General features: G+C 48.7%; 1 protein-coding gene and 1 long non-coding RNA gene across 6 annotated transcripts in view; one reads left to right on the plus strand and one right to left on the minus strand.

Annotated features, from left to right (window-relative positions):
* Positions 1–10329, minus strand: part of KCNQ5 (potassium voltage-gated channel subfamily Q member 5) — a 582471-nt gene extending 572142 nt beyond the window's left edge. For 2 of the 4 annotated variants that reach the window (XM_067702785.1, XM_067702783.1), the window contains exon 1: positions 7845–10327. In XM_067702785.1, the coding sequence (XP_067558886.1) occupies positions 7845–8236 (392 nt within the window). In that variant the 5' untranslated portion in view covers positions 8237–10327. Of the gene's footprint in view, positions 1–7844 lie in introns of all 4 variants that reach the window. The other 2 variants (XM_067702786.1, XM_067702784.1) reach the window with 2 other exon arrangements.
* LOC137204838 (uncharacterized) overlaps positions 7767–16750 on the plus strand; it is an 86141-nt gene continuing 77157 nt past the window's right edge. Inside the window, exons 1-2 of one of the 2 annotated variants that reach the window (XR_010933862.1) lie at positions 7767–7900; positions 12071–12212. This is a non-coding gene — a long non-coding RNA (uncharacterized lncRNA). The remainder of the gene's footprint in view (positions 7901–12070; positions 12213–16750) is intronic. The other variant, XR_010933863.1, reaches the window with a different exon arrangement.

Raw genomic sequence — 16750 nt, forward strand, 5'->3', positions numbered from 1 at the left:
CAACTACAGGAGAGTATCCTGGACCTGGACAGAGCTGTCCCTCCCTCCATCACATTGCCTCTGTATCTCTCTCCTGTTTCAATAATGACCATGTGCTCACTGGGATTATAAGCATATATATTAGATACATATAAAATATCGCAATACACTGATGTAATATTATTGTTCCTGTTTTACAGGTTAAGTTGATGGTATTGGAAGCAACTTGCTCACAGTCACGAAATCAGTAAAGTTGATAACTGAATCCGAATCTAATCATATTGCCCTTTCCCTGAGGTCATGGTCCAGCATGGTTCCCCATTTTGCACCACCAGCACCTAGAACATTCAGTGGTACACACAATGACTGTCAAGTATTCATCTGAATTGATGGTTGAGAAAAAAAGAGAGAAATTATAACATGATAATTATAAAAGATGATCCTGCCACTGACTGAAGATGGAACTGAGTTTCTAGAATTACCTCACAGGTACTATAAATGGAAGCAACAAAGACTATGAGTAAGTTTGTCAAAAGTGTTTTCTTCATACACAGTTAAATTTAAATATCTTTCAAGTTATGATATAATCTCCATATGATCTTTTTATTTTCAATTGCATTCTAGTCAAATGTCTTATTTACTTTTAGAGGAGCAAAAATAAGGTAAACATAAATATTTGCACTAACAAGTTCTGTGCTAGGACACAGTAGGTATGGAATACATGTGTGCATATATAGAGAGAGAACTACAGATATATAAAATGGAAAAAGCCAAAGTATTTTTCAGTTTATCCATAGATGACCTCAGTAACATTTCGGAAACTCACTATTTCCACAGACTGATAACAAAGTATCAAAAGGATCACCTAAAACTCTGAGAGCCATCAAAGAATTTTAAAAATTATGAAACAATGCAGTCGTGTAGCCAATCTGTCTACCAGGTTGAAACCAAATAAAACTTCAAAGAGCATCCTTGAAATGGTTGAAGGAAAAGGAAATCGAAGTGAAAACACCTACCCGTCGTTCAACACAACTAGAAGCTATGGCGGCCCAGCAATTGGGCCGTTTCAAGCACTTTCACAGCAGTGGGCTGGGCGAAGACTCGCTCTGCTGGCGCTCTCAGTCGCCAAAATAGCCATTTGCAATTAAAAATTAAAACGGACACCTCTTCTTCACAAGCTATTATCAAAAGACGTCTGGCTACCTTCCTTGTTTATAGTGGTTCTTGTATCAAGACTTCATGCCATTTTGAAATATCTTTTTCTTATGTGTCATTTCTCTTAGGCCGTAATGTTCCCAGTGCTAAGATTTTAACACTTTCAACATCTCTAATTGGAATGTGCTCCTCAAATACTACAGCATTGCTTCCATTTCTGAAAACAGATTGATTTGAGCATTTTATATGGAGCATTTTATGCTCCTAGACCAGCAGGGCAAAAAGCAGTATAATTTGTAGAAGGCCTGTCTGTATTTAAGGGGGATCACTGGTTTTGAAGGAGTGAAAATAAAATGCAGACATCACTTTCTATAGACAGAGATTTAGCTCTGAACAGAATACATATGTGAATAATAAGGTTGGTCATCACATCTGTTTGAGTGCTGACACAGGAAATGGCCAAGAGGGTCTCATTCCATCTTCCACCAGGAAACCAGCAGTGTATTTGGGGGGATGAGGGGTGTGAATCAGTTTGCACGCATGGAACATCTTCTACACGCCAGACCCTGGGCTGGGTGCTGGTGATACAGCAGAGAACCAGACGACAGCCCCTGCCCCTAGGAAGCTGGGTAGAGACGGCAATCAGCAGATCCTTCGTCCAACAGGGGAGTGCTGTGCTCTGGTTAACTCCTTAGAAAGACCCCCTTGGCTAATGTGTGGCCCACTGACCCCCCCCCGCCAGGAGTTTGGAGTTAACGCGAACAATTAGGAGGTGGGCCTGCAGCTCGGGGCGGAGGAAGGGAAAGGATTAAGAGATCAGGTCACTAATTACAAATACTCCTTCCCCTTCCGATTACATTTCAGACCCTTCACAGTAGCCTCCATCACTGTGGCTGCATCACAAACACCTCTGTGCCTGTTTCACAGATAAGATTTGGAGACCCAGGAGGGGGAAGTAACTTATTCCAAGTCACAAAGCGGATTAGTGGGCAAGTTGGAAGCAAAGATCTCCTGCTTCTGGGCCCATACCCTCCTCTTCTAAATGAATCATCAGTATCTTACTTCTAAGCAAATCAAAAAGACGGTAATTCCTTCAGCTTTGCTTCACTCTGCAACTCCTGTGTGGAAGGTTTCCAAGGAAAATGATTTACCTACTCGTGCAGCAGGCATGTACGGAGGGTCTGCTCCATACAGGGCACCTTGCTAGGTGCTTGGGATTCAGAGATGAATAGGAGGATTTCTGTACAGGAAGTTCACCCTCCTGTGGGAGAGACAGACCAAGTGGCTCACGAGGACCGTAAGGCGGGGCAAGCACCAGGGTAATGTCGTTCCCGGGGGCCTATGGGAGAGGACATGAGAGGCACCTAAATTATCCTGGCAGCGGGAGATGTGCCCAAAAGGAGGCGACCCTTGAATTGTGTTTTGAAGAGACAGTAGGAGTTGTGCAGCTAGAATGCAAGGGGTGGGAAAAGCCCCAGAGAAGAGCGTGTGCAAATACTGTGTCCGGCGGCAGATACAGGATGGGGGGCTCAGCAAGGCTGGGGCTCAGGAGTGTATTAGAGATGAGACAGGAAACATGGCAGAGGCCACGTCACGAGGGGTCTTTTGAGCCGGTCCAAGGAATCTGGAGTTAATCTATACTCCTGTCCCCTCTGTCCCAGCTCTCAGCCATCCTCAACCCACTTAAATCCCAGTCATGACACCATCCCACTGCTGCTGCTTCGGCAAAGGCCATCAGGGAACCTCCTTCGTCACCAACCAATGAAATCCTAACACACCGCTTCTAGTTCTTTCTGCAGCACCGGAAATGCCGACGGCAGCTCCTTCCTGCACACGTCTTCCTGCCTTCGCTTTTATAAAGAGAAGGCCTCCTGGCTTTTCCCTGTGGCCTTGTGGTCACTGTCGAGGTTTCCCAGGTCCTTCTGTGATCTCTTACAGAGCTGCGTCCCCACTCTGTCCTCTGCCACGTTCTCACCCCACCCTGCACCTCTGGGCTACCTCACTTGTCCCACTCATTGCTTTCAGCAGCACAAAACTGCTGGCAGCCTCCAAATCTGAACCTCTAATCGAGACATCTAGATTTTGCTCTCGATCTGTAAAGGCAGTCATTCTTTGAAATACATTTTATTTATTTTTGCTCTCTTTGCAACAGACATCATTCTAGCTGCCGATCCAAGACCCGATGGAGAGAGACCGTGCGTACCTGGTTCACTATTGTGTGTTTACCACGTACGCTCTCTCCCTGAACATCTGACAAATGTTTCAAACTGAACAAGTGCAAGTCGGAACTCATTATGTTCCCTGAAAGCATGCCACTCGCCCTTTGTGCCGTATGTTAGTGAATGGTACTTCCATTCCCCAAATCACCCAGCTCAGGGTCATCTCTCTCACACCGCACGTGGGACTGGTGAAAACAATCTGCATGTACCTACGTAACTGCTCTCTAACTAAATCCCTCCGTCTCATCCCTACGGTTACTGCCTAAGCTCCTCAGGCAATCGTCTCTCACCTTTCCAGAACAGTCCATGGCACAAAGGAGACAGTCGACAGACATCGTGGCACGAATTTATGGATAAAAGAATACAAGAAGGAGTGGAAAACTTGGACAGTTGCTGTCATCTCCTCACAGGCCACACTGGTCCCATCTGGCACCCTTCAATCCATTCACCGAACTAAGGAAAGACACGTCTACCCAAAATACGCGTCTGATGACATCATCCCTCTTGATTATCACCATTCACTGACCAGTACCAGCTACAGGATAAAGACTAGATTCCATGGCCGGCGTCTGAAGCCACCCAAGGTCAGGCACATGTGCCTTTTGCTCTACCCTCTTTTCCTGAGGTCGTGCCCATACTGCAGATACTCACAGTACCCAGAATTACCATGTTGATTCCAGTGCCAGTGTCTTTACCTAAGCTATTTTCTCCACCAAGGTTGCTCATCCCCTCCTTGCTTTTACACTTGAAAATTTAGTCATTTGTCAAAGCTCAGCTCATACCTCTCTTCCTCTCGAAAGCCTGTGCCGACGTTTGTGCTCTCACCTCCACTTCCTTCTCTTTTCCCACATGACTCTGTACTCACGTCTATAACAGCGGCGTTTCAGTCCTGTTCACAGGCTTGCACTGGAGTCTTTTCCCTTCTTGAGAGTGGAGGCCTTCGCCTTATGAATTTGGGAATTAGCACACGTGAACACTCACATGTTTGCAGATGGATGGATGAGTAAACAGATGAGTAGATGGTAGAGAGTCATGGAAAGATTAGAGGCAAGGGGATATGATAAGATGTGCATTTGGGGAAAAACACTGTGGTGTCAGAGCAAAGAGCTGGAAGGCTGAGAACAGAAGCCGGAGACCATTATAAATAATCCAGTGGGGATGGATGGAGAAACAGAGAGAGAGGGTAGCAGTAGCAAAGGAGAGAAGGGAATGGATTTGAAAAATATTTATAGCGTGAACACACAGACTTCAACGATCGTTTGGGTGGACAGCGGGAGCGAGTCTGAGAAAAATGAAGGGATCGAGGATGACTGCCGGGCTGCTAACCTGGATGACTGGAGGATTTCTTCTACTTTAAAACATATATACATTCTGCTCCATGGCATTATGCCTGGCAGAGGTGCACCGGACACAGTGGCGAGTTACGTGTGTCTGCCACACTGTTGCCTTTGCTGTTTCTCGGAAACACATTTGTTCCGTCGGTGCGAATTTACATATGGAGCCCATCGTGTGTTTTTCTATTACCACCATTTACTCTACACTTTTCCCAAAAAAGATGAGGGATTAAAAATGGACAAACAACATTCAAAGAAGTATGTCACCTCATATGTGAATAGCTCCTCCGTTAAACTGAAGGACAGCTGAAAACAGGGAACATCCTAAAGAACGGGAGGAGAACAGACTCTCCTAATTTCCACCGATTTATAAAGATTGGAAGAAAGGATTTGCAGCAGGCCATCTCTTGTTCTTGCCAGCCATCTCATCAGTGGGCTGGGACACAAACACTTGAAACCACATTGTATACCATTAAAATACCATTATAATCATGGGGTTTGCATATTTAACAGAAATGTTTCGTCACCTGAAACATAACTTTAAACATACTTTTCTTGCTTCTTGGCAAGGAAACATGGGTCGACCAAGTAAATCCGTCCCTGAAGTACCTCATTAATCACAGTGCACTTGTTCTTGGCAAGAGCCTTAATGTGCTACAAAACCTGTTATTAAAGTAAGATTTGGGGATTCCCAGGCTGGCAAAGAATGAGTTAGTTACACTGCTTTAGAAATGGTTTTCTTATAACTTCCTTTATTATTAATGGTCTTGTTAGACTTACAGCTCAAAGTAACTTTCCTTTATTAATCTAACGTGTGAAATCCAGCTACTCTAAAGCTTATTTAAAATCATAAGTAGCAATTGCCAAAGATGGCCTGTCCCCCGCTACTGCATCAGCTGTGGTTGTGCCGATGCTCCTGTCTTTGTGCTAATGTGGGTCTAGCACCCCTACCGGATCGCTCAAGCATTACAGTTTCAGGCTCTAGAAATCAGTAACGCAAAACTTCACAGCAGCACGTGGCATTGACAAGCACATAATTTATTTTGTATCCACCACTAAAGACAATGATTGACCAATAAAGCCCGGTGAGTAGAGAATTATTCGAACTTGAACCTCTTCAAAAATGATTTGTCAAAAATTTAAGATTCTGTAAGGCCAGAAAAACCTATTAGACCCCAACATATTGAAAAGAGCACGTTGCATTACAAGAAGTCCTCATTCATGTTCAAGGGAAACGCACACACACCAACCAAAGTTGTCTCTCACCCTTTCTGAATATACAATACATAAATTACCAAAATTTAAGTCCGCTAAATAGCATCGTATTGTAAAATCAAAGCTATGAATGTTCTGAGCAAACTCTTGTGTAAAAAAACAAGAAACCGATTTCCATCCAGTATATATTCTGCTGCCAAATTGAGCACAAATCATATTGCTAAATGTTTTAGTGGATCCTGACAGGTCAGAATAATTTTTCAGGCTCATTAGGTAATAGGATTCATTATATATCAACTCAGAGGGCATGAACGTGAAAAGTATCAGTAGCATTTCTCTAAGCCTAGCATTTACTGCAATAACCACATCTGAGGCAACATGAATCTTACACACATTATACCTTTTGATGTAATCATGATGCCACACAACGTCCTCCTTGTGTACACTGTAAGATGGAAAGTTGGCTGGAATATTCCACCTCATGCTACAAGTTCACATCAATCTGGTGAAATTTTCCAGACACCAGAGTCACACAGATTGTAGACTCCACCAATTTCCTGACTCCTACGTGGTCAAATTCCAAACTCACCTATTTACCAAACCAGCCACTTCATCCACGTTATTTCAAAAAATGTTTTTGGAGCCAATCCTCCATCCCAGGTGACAGCTATGTTTGGATGACACGCCTCATTTCTAAAAGATACCTAATTCACGTGTTGCAAATCTTTTTACTAGGAAACAAGGAACCTGTCAGTGAGTGCCTTAAACTTTCTCTACTGGCCTCCTATGGCTGCTGTCTTTATATTTCATTTTAACATAAAAAAGCAAAAAAGGGGAACTAAAAAGAGAGGAGAAAAAGAAGAAGAAAAGATGATGGCGTAACGGCATCAAAACTACCTTAAAATGTCCACATAAACCTAAGTCTAACAGGAGACTGAATGAATGGTCATTGTGGGAAAAATAGTAGTAAACTTCAAACGCACTGAAAGATTTCAAATGCCTAAGGGAAAAATAAACATTTGCTTCCAATCATTTTCTCATTAAGCATCCTCTGCTAGATGGTGAAGCCTTAACACACACGCTCTGACTCCAAGCCACCACTGCCTGCTTCACCCACTGCCTGAGCCCGTCCCGGGCGGCGCGCCGGCCCTGCACCTCGGCCCGCGCCCCTGCGCGCCGGGCTCCCCGCCAGCCTCGGCTACTACGCCCGAGCGAAGCATCCCCTCGCCCGGCCCTGCTCGCCCCCTCTGGGCCTCGGCCACCACTGTGGCAGGAAGGACTACGTGCACTGACAGACTTTCCGTTAGTGGCGGTTGAGGTAGCTGCGAGGCGTGTTTCCGGGCGCGCTGGAAACCTAGCTGCTGTTCCCCACCACCACCCCGCCGCGAGCGGCAGCCCCCCCACCCCAGCTCCGCCCCGGGGACCAGGACCCGGGCCTGCGTCTCTCCTCTCCCCGCCGCCTCTACCCCGCCATCACCTCCTAACCTTTCCAACACACTCTCCCGAGCCTCACGCGGGCGCTCCGCCTCCCTGAGTCTTGCCCAGCTCCCGGGCGCCCCCACGGTTGGAGTGGACGTATTTCGGGACCTAATCTCTCCCAATTATCCGCGCAGCCGGGGTCCCGCGCCTGCCCGGCTCTACCCCCGGGCGCCCAGAGCGGCCGGGTGGCTCAGCAGGAGCGCCGACGGGAAGGCTCCGTCCGCAGAGGCGAGAGAGGTGGGGCTCAGGGAGCTGGCAGGCTCTAGGAGGAAGACCCTAAACACGTGTAAAGAAATAAAAGCTACCACGTGTGCGCACGCGAGTGTGTGTGCGCGTGTGTGCGCGCGAGTGTACGTGTGTGTGTGTGCATGCGCGCGCCCGGCCAGGGCGTCTGCGCCGGGCGTCCGGGGGACCAGGCAAGAGGGCCCCCGCCGCCGCGGTGGCGGGGGGCGCGGGTACTCACACGAAAGCGTGGTAGACGAACGCCCAGCCGCGGGGTCTCTCCAGCACGTTGTACAGGTAGTTCTGCAGCCGCCGGTACTTGACGTTACGCCGGCAGCTCTGGCCGCTGCTGTAGGAGAGCGGCTTCCCCAGCAGGCTCATCCGGGCGCCCTGCTTGCCCCGCCGGCTCTCCCGCAGGCCGCCGCCCAGCGCGGCCGCGCGGGTGCCCAGCAGCAGCAGCCCGTCGCCCCCGGCGGCCGCCGAGTTCAGCAGCGCCCTGGCCCGGCCCGACTCCACATCCTTCATGCCGCAGCCCGCGCGCCCCCAGCCCGCCGCCGCCGCCGCCGCCGCACCGCTCCTCACCCAGAGCCCGGCGGCGCCGCCCTCCTCTCCGCCCGCGTGCTGGCGGGGCATGGCATCACCGCGGGCACCGCGAGGGGGGCGCCGCCGGCGGGGGCCGCGGCCTCATGCGCGCCGGCCGCTTTCGAGGAGGCGGCGGCGGCGGACGGGGCGCCCGGCGGCCCTCGACCTGCGCGCCGGGGGAGGGGAAGCAGCGGGGGCGGAAAGGCGCGCGGACGAGACGGAGGAGTCCCGGGGTCGAGCAGCCTATAGCTTCGAATGCGTAATCAGGACGTGTCGGGGGCGTCACTCCAAGAGGGCTTCTCCGGCCCCTCAGTTCCCGTGGCGGATACTCCCTCCTGGTGAAGCGCCCCCGGGGCTGGAACGGGAGCTCCCCCGCGCGCACGCCCGGCCCCGGGCTCCCCACGCCAGAGGGGGCCGGGCCCCGAAGCCCCTCTCGGACGGAGGCCGAGTTCGGCGTGTTCTCCCCGGCGCTTTGGAGGTGTCCGGAAGGTGCGGCCTGCCTTGTGCCCGGAGGAGGGACGGGAGAGGCAGGCGCCGTTCCCTCCCGCCGCTACGCCGCCGCGCGGGCTGGTCCCGCCGTCCTTCCGCGAGGGGTGTGCGCGGGAACTGCCCGGCCCTTCCCTCCAGGTACCAGCCAGTCCCCGGGCGCGCGGGCCGAGGCTCCGGGCGGGGGCGCTCGGGTCCCCGCGTTCAGGGTGCTGACCCGCAGTACACGGCCGCCGAGCCGGCGAGGTGGGCACCGGGCATCTCCCCGCCGCTCACTCCGGCTGGCGGGCTGTGACTGTCCATCCCGGCATCAGACCAGAGTAGCCGGACATCCCTCCCAGGCCGGGGGTGGAGTGTGGGGAGGGCGTCAAAACTCCAAAGTGGCTCCTCCGCGGTGAACTAGCGGCCCCGAGCTGCGCCTGGCAGCCGCGCGAAGCAGGGGAGGACAAACCGGGTCCCTCCGTCAAGAAATTTTCGTTTATGTCCGAGATAGTCATACAACGGCCGAGTCTCGGCAGTGGCGGCGGCGGCCCCAGAGGTTGGGGGGAAAATCCTGGAGGATGGAGAGCCTCAGGACACCGGCTTCGCGGGGTCCCCTCCCCACCCCGGTCTGCCGCCACTTACGCGGTGAGAGACGCGTCGCGAGGGACGAGTGGCTGGATCTCCTGCCGCCCCCAAGCCCCCAGCCCGCGGGGAGGAGGGAGGCCACGGGGTCCCTGGCTGCGCCTCTGGCCTTCAGCGAGCCCGCGTCAAAAACCGTAAGCCGCTCAACCTCGCAGTCAGCTGGGGACGCCGAAAGGAAGCCGGGCTTGGGAACTTCTTCCAACAGAGAGGAATCCCTCCCCCCCGCCCCCCAAATAGGAAGGAAAGGATCACAAGTTAAACTGAAGGAAGAACTGGGGTTCCACCACAAAGCCAGAGCAGACGCTTCCGAGGTAGTGCGTCCAAGTGCCTCTCCCTTTCAGAAGCCTAAAGTCGAGGCGCGAGTCCGGTGGCGGCTGTCGCCGCCCCTCGGAGGGAGATGCTCTGCCGGCCCCGCTCTGGGCGCACACCCACGGCAGCTCCCGTCTGCCTTCGGCAGCCGCGGCACCTCTACGCTTTGCCCTTCCTTTTATTGTCGTCGCTGTGAGGCTCGCGCGGCCCTCTCGCCGGCTCCACGCCGCCGGCGGGACCCCGCTTCCATCCCGCCTTGTCCCCAAGCCTGGCGGCGGCGGCGGACACTTCCCCGCGGCGCTCCGTGCAGCTGGCGGCGGCGCCACTTGACTGCTGAGCTCCGGCCCCCGGAGTCGCTCTCCGGTCCCCTAATTCACTTCCCACCCGCGCGCGTGGAGGGGCGAGGGGGACGCCCGGTGGCCCGATGTTCAGGTCGAGGCAGAGCGCATCCTGGAGCGAAGGCTGTCGTCCCCGAGCCGCGCGAGGACCCGGCCGAGGGCGGGGAGTTGGCCGTCGCTATATTTAGACACACCACACACCCCCCCTCCCCGGAGTTTCTGCGCGGGGACTTTCAGGGTCAAAGCCCTAGAGGCGTAAAAGGAGTCGTGTGCACGCTTTAAACGCGAACATCTTGGCTTTTCTGCAGGCAGGAGAACGAAAACCATGTCCTCTTGACCAAGCGGGTTTTCCTTCTTGCAGACTTTGCCCCGCCCCACCACGAAGGTCAGGTCCCTTCCATCTCACGGGTGCACCGGGCCCACCGTGCAGGCAGGAAGGTTCGGGAAGGCGGGACACGTTTCGCGGAAAAGAGCCAGTTGCCTGATCTCCCAGGGATGCGGGGTGACGGGGGTGCGGCAATGATATTAGTGAAGCCGTGGTGTTGATGAAGGAAATGCATGAAACTTTAAAACAGCATCAAAGGTGGTCATCGGTAGCGGTTTAGAGGTGGGAAGGACCAGACACCCCAGAGTCGACCGGACCAAGCGCTCACAGGTGGTTGGTGTGAGGGTTACTAGGAACCCAACAACCTCGCTTCCCAGTTTAGTATCCCTTCTTCCCCGCCCCACCCCAGTGCTGGTTCCGCATCTTTAACAGAACATGTACAAAAGAGCATACGGTTGTATTTCACTGACTCTGCCTGCTACCTTGGGAAAGAGGGGTTCAGCCACAAACCCTAACACCCGGCCTGCGCGTGCTCGGAAGGAAAGGCCACGTGAGGCTGCACGGCCTCTCACCCCAGATTCTTTGTGTGGACCTGGCTTCTTCACTGCCAGCTAACTCCCCTCAAAAGGCAAGAATTAACTGTGGGGAAAACAGAGTGTTGTGATCATGCTTTTTCTCTATTTGTGCCTTTGAATACAGATGTTGCTAGGAAACTGCCTTTCATTCTTTTTGTTGAAATATTAAAACCTAATATCACAAGAGAGGGTGGCATATAGCTCAAAGAGTAAAACAATATAGTAGTGTATATCATAACCATAATAATTACATTAAAACATTATAAAGAGGTTAAGGGGAAAAGATGACCACCGTTTTCAAAGCAAATGTTTATTTCTAGTATAGAGCATGTGAAATGATGTCCACTCCCCATTCTTTGAAGATGGGAGTGCTTTCAGCGCATTGTAAGATGCCTGCCTGAAATTTATGACCATGGAAACTTTTATTCTCTGAAGTCTACCTGGAGATAGTTTCAACTGAAAATAGTTCCTAGAAATATTTTACTTCAATGTGTTTTCTATCCCATTATATTTTTCATCTGAAGGGTACTCTAAAATAGTAACACGGAAAATTCTATACAAGAGCTAGACGTGCCCAGGGAAGACTTTTAAGGCAGAGCTGGTTTCACAGAATGTCAGTGACCCCATGACTCTCTCCCTTTCCTTCTTGTCTGGGCCCCCCCCCGCCAGTTCCCCCTCTGCCACAGCGCTACCACTTCAACACACCTCCCATCAAGTCATTGTCATGGTTCTGATCATCTAGTGACTGATGGAAGTGCTACTTTTTAGAGATATGAATGCACTTTCACCCACTGTGAGTTGCTGGATCAACCAGATGGTAATGACCAATAGAATCCTCAAAGCTTAGAGCAAAAGGGACATTAGCTGATGAAGAAATGGAAACCCACTGTAGGCTGCTGTTCAGCGACTTGTCCAAGACTCGGCTGTTGGCCTTTGGAGGAAGGACCGAAGTCCCCTAACTCTTGAGTGGAATGCCCTTTAAGCCATGCCACCCTTTCCCTTAGCTTTTATTTCCCTCCTATCAGATCATCACCAAACCCACAAGCATAGCAACTATAATTGTGTTTCTCAGGTATCTTATTATAACCATTGATACACTACATACATTTACTTCCTCTTATTATTTTAAATGTATCAGCATTGTGTACCACGGATATCATTTTTAGTCCATCGAGGATTCTCATCTAGGAGACATGATGCTGAGATTCTCCATGTGTTTCACCAACAGGTAGAAATTAGAGAACCCAGGGCAACATTAGAGATCTTAAGAGCCTGGCCAGACTACGTGAGGGTTCTAACACAGCAGCCCTGCCTTCAGTGGATGAGAGATGGCCCCTTCAGAACAGCCTCTGCCCAGGGATGCAGAAAAGGTACAGGTGTGAGTGGATGCAGGTGTGAAGAGAAGCTGCTCGGGGACCAGACAGATAGTGTGGGAAGGGCTCAAAAATTCTCACCATTTTCATCCCAGGAACTGTCAAAATTTACTTTCCTAGGAATTACTAAAATAATGTGTCAATCACCATTGTCAAAACAAAATAATAGCAAATATTTAGCACGTGGTTACTGTGCACGAGGCCCTGTGATTTCCAAGAATTATTTCACTTGATTCTGACAACAGCCTCTTAGGTGAGCACTGCAATCGTATCCAGTTTATAGGGAAAAAACTGAGGTGTGAACAAGTTAATAATTTTTAAGAACTAATAAGCAGTTGAGTCTGGATTCAAACTTACGGGTATTTAATGCAAAAACAGGACCAAACAAAACCCACAGAAACAAAAAAAACAACCAGATTTTTAACTACGAAACTATATTAACTTTTGAAATACAAAGCTTTAGCCTATTATTGTCTTAATAATTTTGACTGTTTTTCTTACCAGAAGAGAAGTGTTGGAAAGTTTCTAGTAGCTGTTGTACAACAGGACTCGGGGTTTTATTCTAAACACAGAAATAGACTTAATATTCCTGTTCACTTTTCCTGCAGAAATAGGGCTTCCCCGCATAGATAGTCTTTTTTTGGATTCAACATTTTAAAACAGTCCCAAATCGTGTAGTATCAATGTCTTGGAACTGTATTTACATGTTTAGTTTTTTCCTAACATTACCTTCAGTTTTATTCACAAAACCCTGTTTATCGTGCTTGGCTATGCCTGAGTTCTTTTTTTTTTCTGACGTTAGTACGGCAGCGCTACTGTTTTTCTTTAAGCCAATTGCTTAAACACTTCTTTCTGGAAATAATTTGAATACAGTTACAGATACATATACTTAGAAACTGTGTGAAGAGGTTGATACAGAAGGCAAACCTCTCCTTTGAGCAAGTGGACGGGAAAATTCTGTTATAATTCTGTGCCCCCTAGTGGCACTCACGTTTTACCATCACCTTTTTCAAAGAGGAAATAAGAAAGCATCCTTTATGAATCTCCCTAAACCTATTCATCTCTGCAGCAAGCAATCATTAATCATTAGTGCTGTGCTAGTTGGAGTGGGTACAGAGAGGAAAAAATGTCTCGATTCTTATGTTCCTGGGCTGGTGGGGGAGAGATAGATGAATAAGTAATGCTGACGTGGTGAGTTCCCAGAGGTTTGCACAGGACATTATGGGAAGCTGCAGAGCGTTTCCTGAGGAATGTAATGCTGTGCTAAGTCTTAAGGAAAAGCTGGATTTCGGTGACATCAGGGTGGGGTGTTCAAAGAAAAAATACTTGAAAAACTGTGAAGGCTTGAGAGCTGATCATACATTGAGAATGGCAAGTGGTTGGATTCTCAAGGAGCCCAGGGCACTTCTGAAGGTGGGACTATGGCTTCATGGCTGAGGGTCTCAGCAAGAATTCAGGCTTTTGTTCTGACTTGAGCAGGGAGCCACTGAAGAATGTAAAGCAAGAAACTCTACTTGCTCCTATTTCCACTTGCAGAAAAGCACTTGATATTAGTTCAGCTTAATGAAAAAAAAAAAAAAAAACAAAAAGCGTGGCTTGAGTACCCATCCGGGGCACACACTGTTCCAGGCTGGGATTCAGAGATGATGTGTCTGTGGAGAGTGGTGATGACTGCCAATCCTTGGGCAGGTGTCGAGCAAAACCTCCCGTTTTCAGGCCTGAGTCTCTGAGTAAACTAGGAGAGACCCTCTGGCGCGGCCATCTGGGGAAGGGGAAGATGGTGAGTTCAACTTCACGTTGAGCATGGCCGGCCTGCTGAGACAGCCCAGTGGAAACGTCCAGTGGGTATACGGCTCTCGGCTCAAGGGGGAGCTAGGATTCAAATTTGAGAATCAACTGCATATATATGTATATACACATATAAAAGATATAACCACCAGCATATATATGTGTGTGTGTGTGTATATATATATATATATATGCTTTCATATATATGATGGAAGTGATGGTTTGGGGTCAGATTGCCTGGGAAAATACATAGATTGGCTTAAAAAAGAAGAGGCATGAGGACCCAGCCTGAAGGTGGGAGCCTGAGCATTGAGGATTGGGAAGGAGGAAGGAGAAGAGGAGGCTGAATGATTACTGAGGACCACCGAGGACCACTGCCTCGACAGCCACAAAAGAAGCTTCAGCAAGGAACTGCTGAACAGAGATCAGTTGAAATAAGAATTCGGGATTTGGCCACAGGAGGCCATTGGAAGAAGTTGTTACTGGGTTTTGCTTTCTTGCAGACTTTCCTGTAGAAAGAAAAATCAAGTCAGAGTGGGCAGGAAGGAATTCAAAGGTGAGGTAGTGAAGACGATGATTCTGGAGGGGAGGAGAGAGGGCGCTGCAGGCAGAGGCTCTGGGTTTGATGAAGGTTCTGAACATAACATAACACGATGCTGACTCAGGACACTTGAGTGGCTGGCCGTCGCAGCCAGGCTCACAGGTCCCCTGTCTGAGTCTGAGCTGCAATTACACTGACAATATTTCACTGCCAGCTGCGAGATCTCAGACAACTTGGACAACATCAGATTTTGCTCAGTACTTTTATAGCGTTTTTAATTTAAAAAAAAACTATCACGTTTTCATTTCTAACATTTTCCCCAAAGTTGAATTTAACACATACACATTTTTCATGTTTAGTTTTATCTGGAAGGAAGATGCATGTTGGATAAATGATACATTATTCTTTGATTTTATTTATAATGAAAGGCTGTGGAACTGACCAGATCATTCAGGAAAAACTATGCATGCATCTCTAATATCAGTGAAATATTCAACACAGTTTTCAGGCAGTGCTGCCGAGGGCCATGGGGAATGCCTGGGATCTCTCAGACAGCTCAGGAAATGGCAGGGGTCCAGGCATCCAAGTTCCTTGAGTTTTAACCAGACATTTGTTTTTCTCCCTTTTCTTTTCTTCTATTTTTTTTTTTTTTTGCGTTACGCGGGCCTCTCACTGCTGTGGCCTCTCCCGTTGCGGAGCACAGGCTCCGGACGCGCAGGCCCAGCGGCCATGGCTCACGGGCCCAGCTACTCTGCGGCATGTGGGATCTTCCTGGACTGGGGCACGAACCCATGTCCCCTGTATCGGCAGGAGGACTCTCAACCACTGTGCCACCAGGGAAGCCCTCTTCTATTTTTTTAAACATATTTATTGGAATAAAATTGCTTTACAATGGTGGGTCAGTTCCTGCTTTCTAACAAAGTGAATCAGCTATACGTATATTTATATCCCCATATCTCCTCCCTCCTGCGTCTCCCTCCCACCCTCCCTCTCCCACCCCTCTAGGTGGTCATAAAACACTCAGTTGATCTCCCTGTGCTATGCGGCTGCTTCCCACTAGCTATCTGTTTTACATTTGGTAATGTATATATGTCCATGGCACTCTATCACTTCGTTCCAGCTTCCCCTTCCCCCTCCCCGTGTCCTCAAGTCCATTCTCTACGTCTGCGTCTTTATCTCTGTCCCGCCCCTGGGTTCTTCAGAACCATTTTTTTTTTTTTTAGATTCCATATATATGTGTTAGCATACGGTATTTGTTTTTCTCTTTCTGACTTACTTTACTCTATATGACAGGCTCTAGGTCTATCCACCTCACTACAAATGACTCAATTTCGTTTCTTTTTATGGCTGAGTAATATTCCATTGTACATATGTGCCACATCTTCTTTATCAAATCGTCTATCGATGGACACTTACGCTGCTTCCATGTCCTGGTTATTGTAAATACTACTGCAGTGAACATTGGGTTGCATGTATCTTTTTGGATTATGGTTTTCTCAGGGTATATGCCCAGGAGTGAGATTGCTGGGTCATACGGTAGTTCTATTTTTAGATTTTTAAGGAACCTCCATACTGTTCTCCATAGTGGCTGTATCAATTTACATTCCCACCAAAAGTGCAGGAGGGTTCCCTTTTCTCCACACCCTCTCCAGCATTTATTGTTTGTAGATGTTTTTGAAGATGGCCATTCTGACTGGTGTGAGGTGATACCTCATTGCAGTTTTCATTTGCATTTCTCTAATGATTAGTGATGTTGAGCATCCTTTCATGTGTTTATTGGCAATCTGTATATGTTCTTTGTAGAAATGTCTATTTAGGTCTTCTGACCATTTTTGGATTGGGTTGTTTGGTTTTTGATATTGAGTTGCATGAGCTGCTTGTAAATTTTGGAGCTGAATCCTTTGTCAGTTTCTTCATTTGCAAATATTTTCTCTCATTCTGAGGGTTGTCTTTTTGTCTTCTTTAGGGTTTCCTTTGCTGGGCAAAAGCTTTTAAGTTTCATTAGGTTCCATTTGTTTATTTTTGTTTTTATTTCTGTTTATCTAAGACGTGGGTCAAAAAGCATCTTGCTCTGATTTATGTCATAGAGTGTTCTGCCTATATTTTCCTCTAAGAGTTTTATAGTGTCTGGCCTTACATTTGGGTCTTTAATCCATTTTGAGTTTATTTTTGTGTAAGGTGTTAGGGAGTGTTCTAATTTCATTCT

The sequence above is a fragment of the Pseudorca crassidens genome, chromosome 13 (assembly GCF_039906515.1).
Source record: "Pseudorca crassidens isolate mPseCra1 chromosome 13, mPseCra1.hap1, whole genome shotgun sequence".
Taxonomy (NCBI): Eukaryota; Metazoa; Chordata; class Mammalia; order Artiodactyla; family Delphinidae; genus Pseudorca; species Pseudorca crassidens.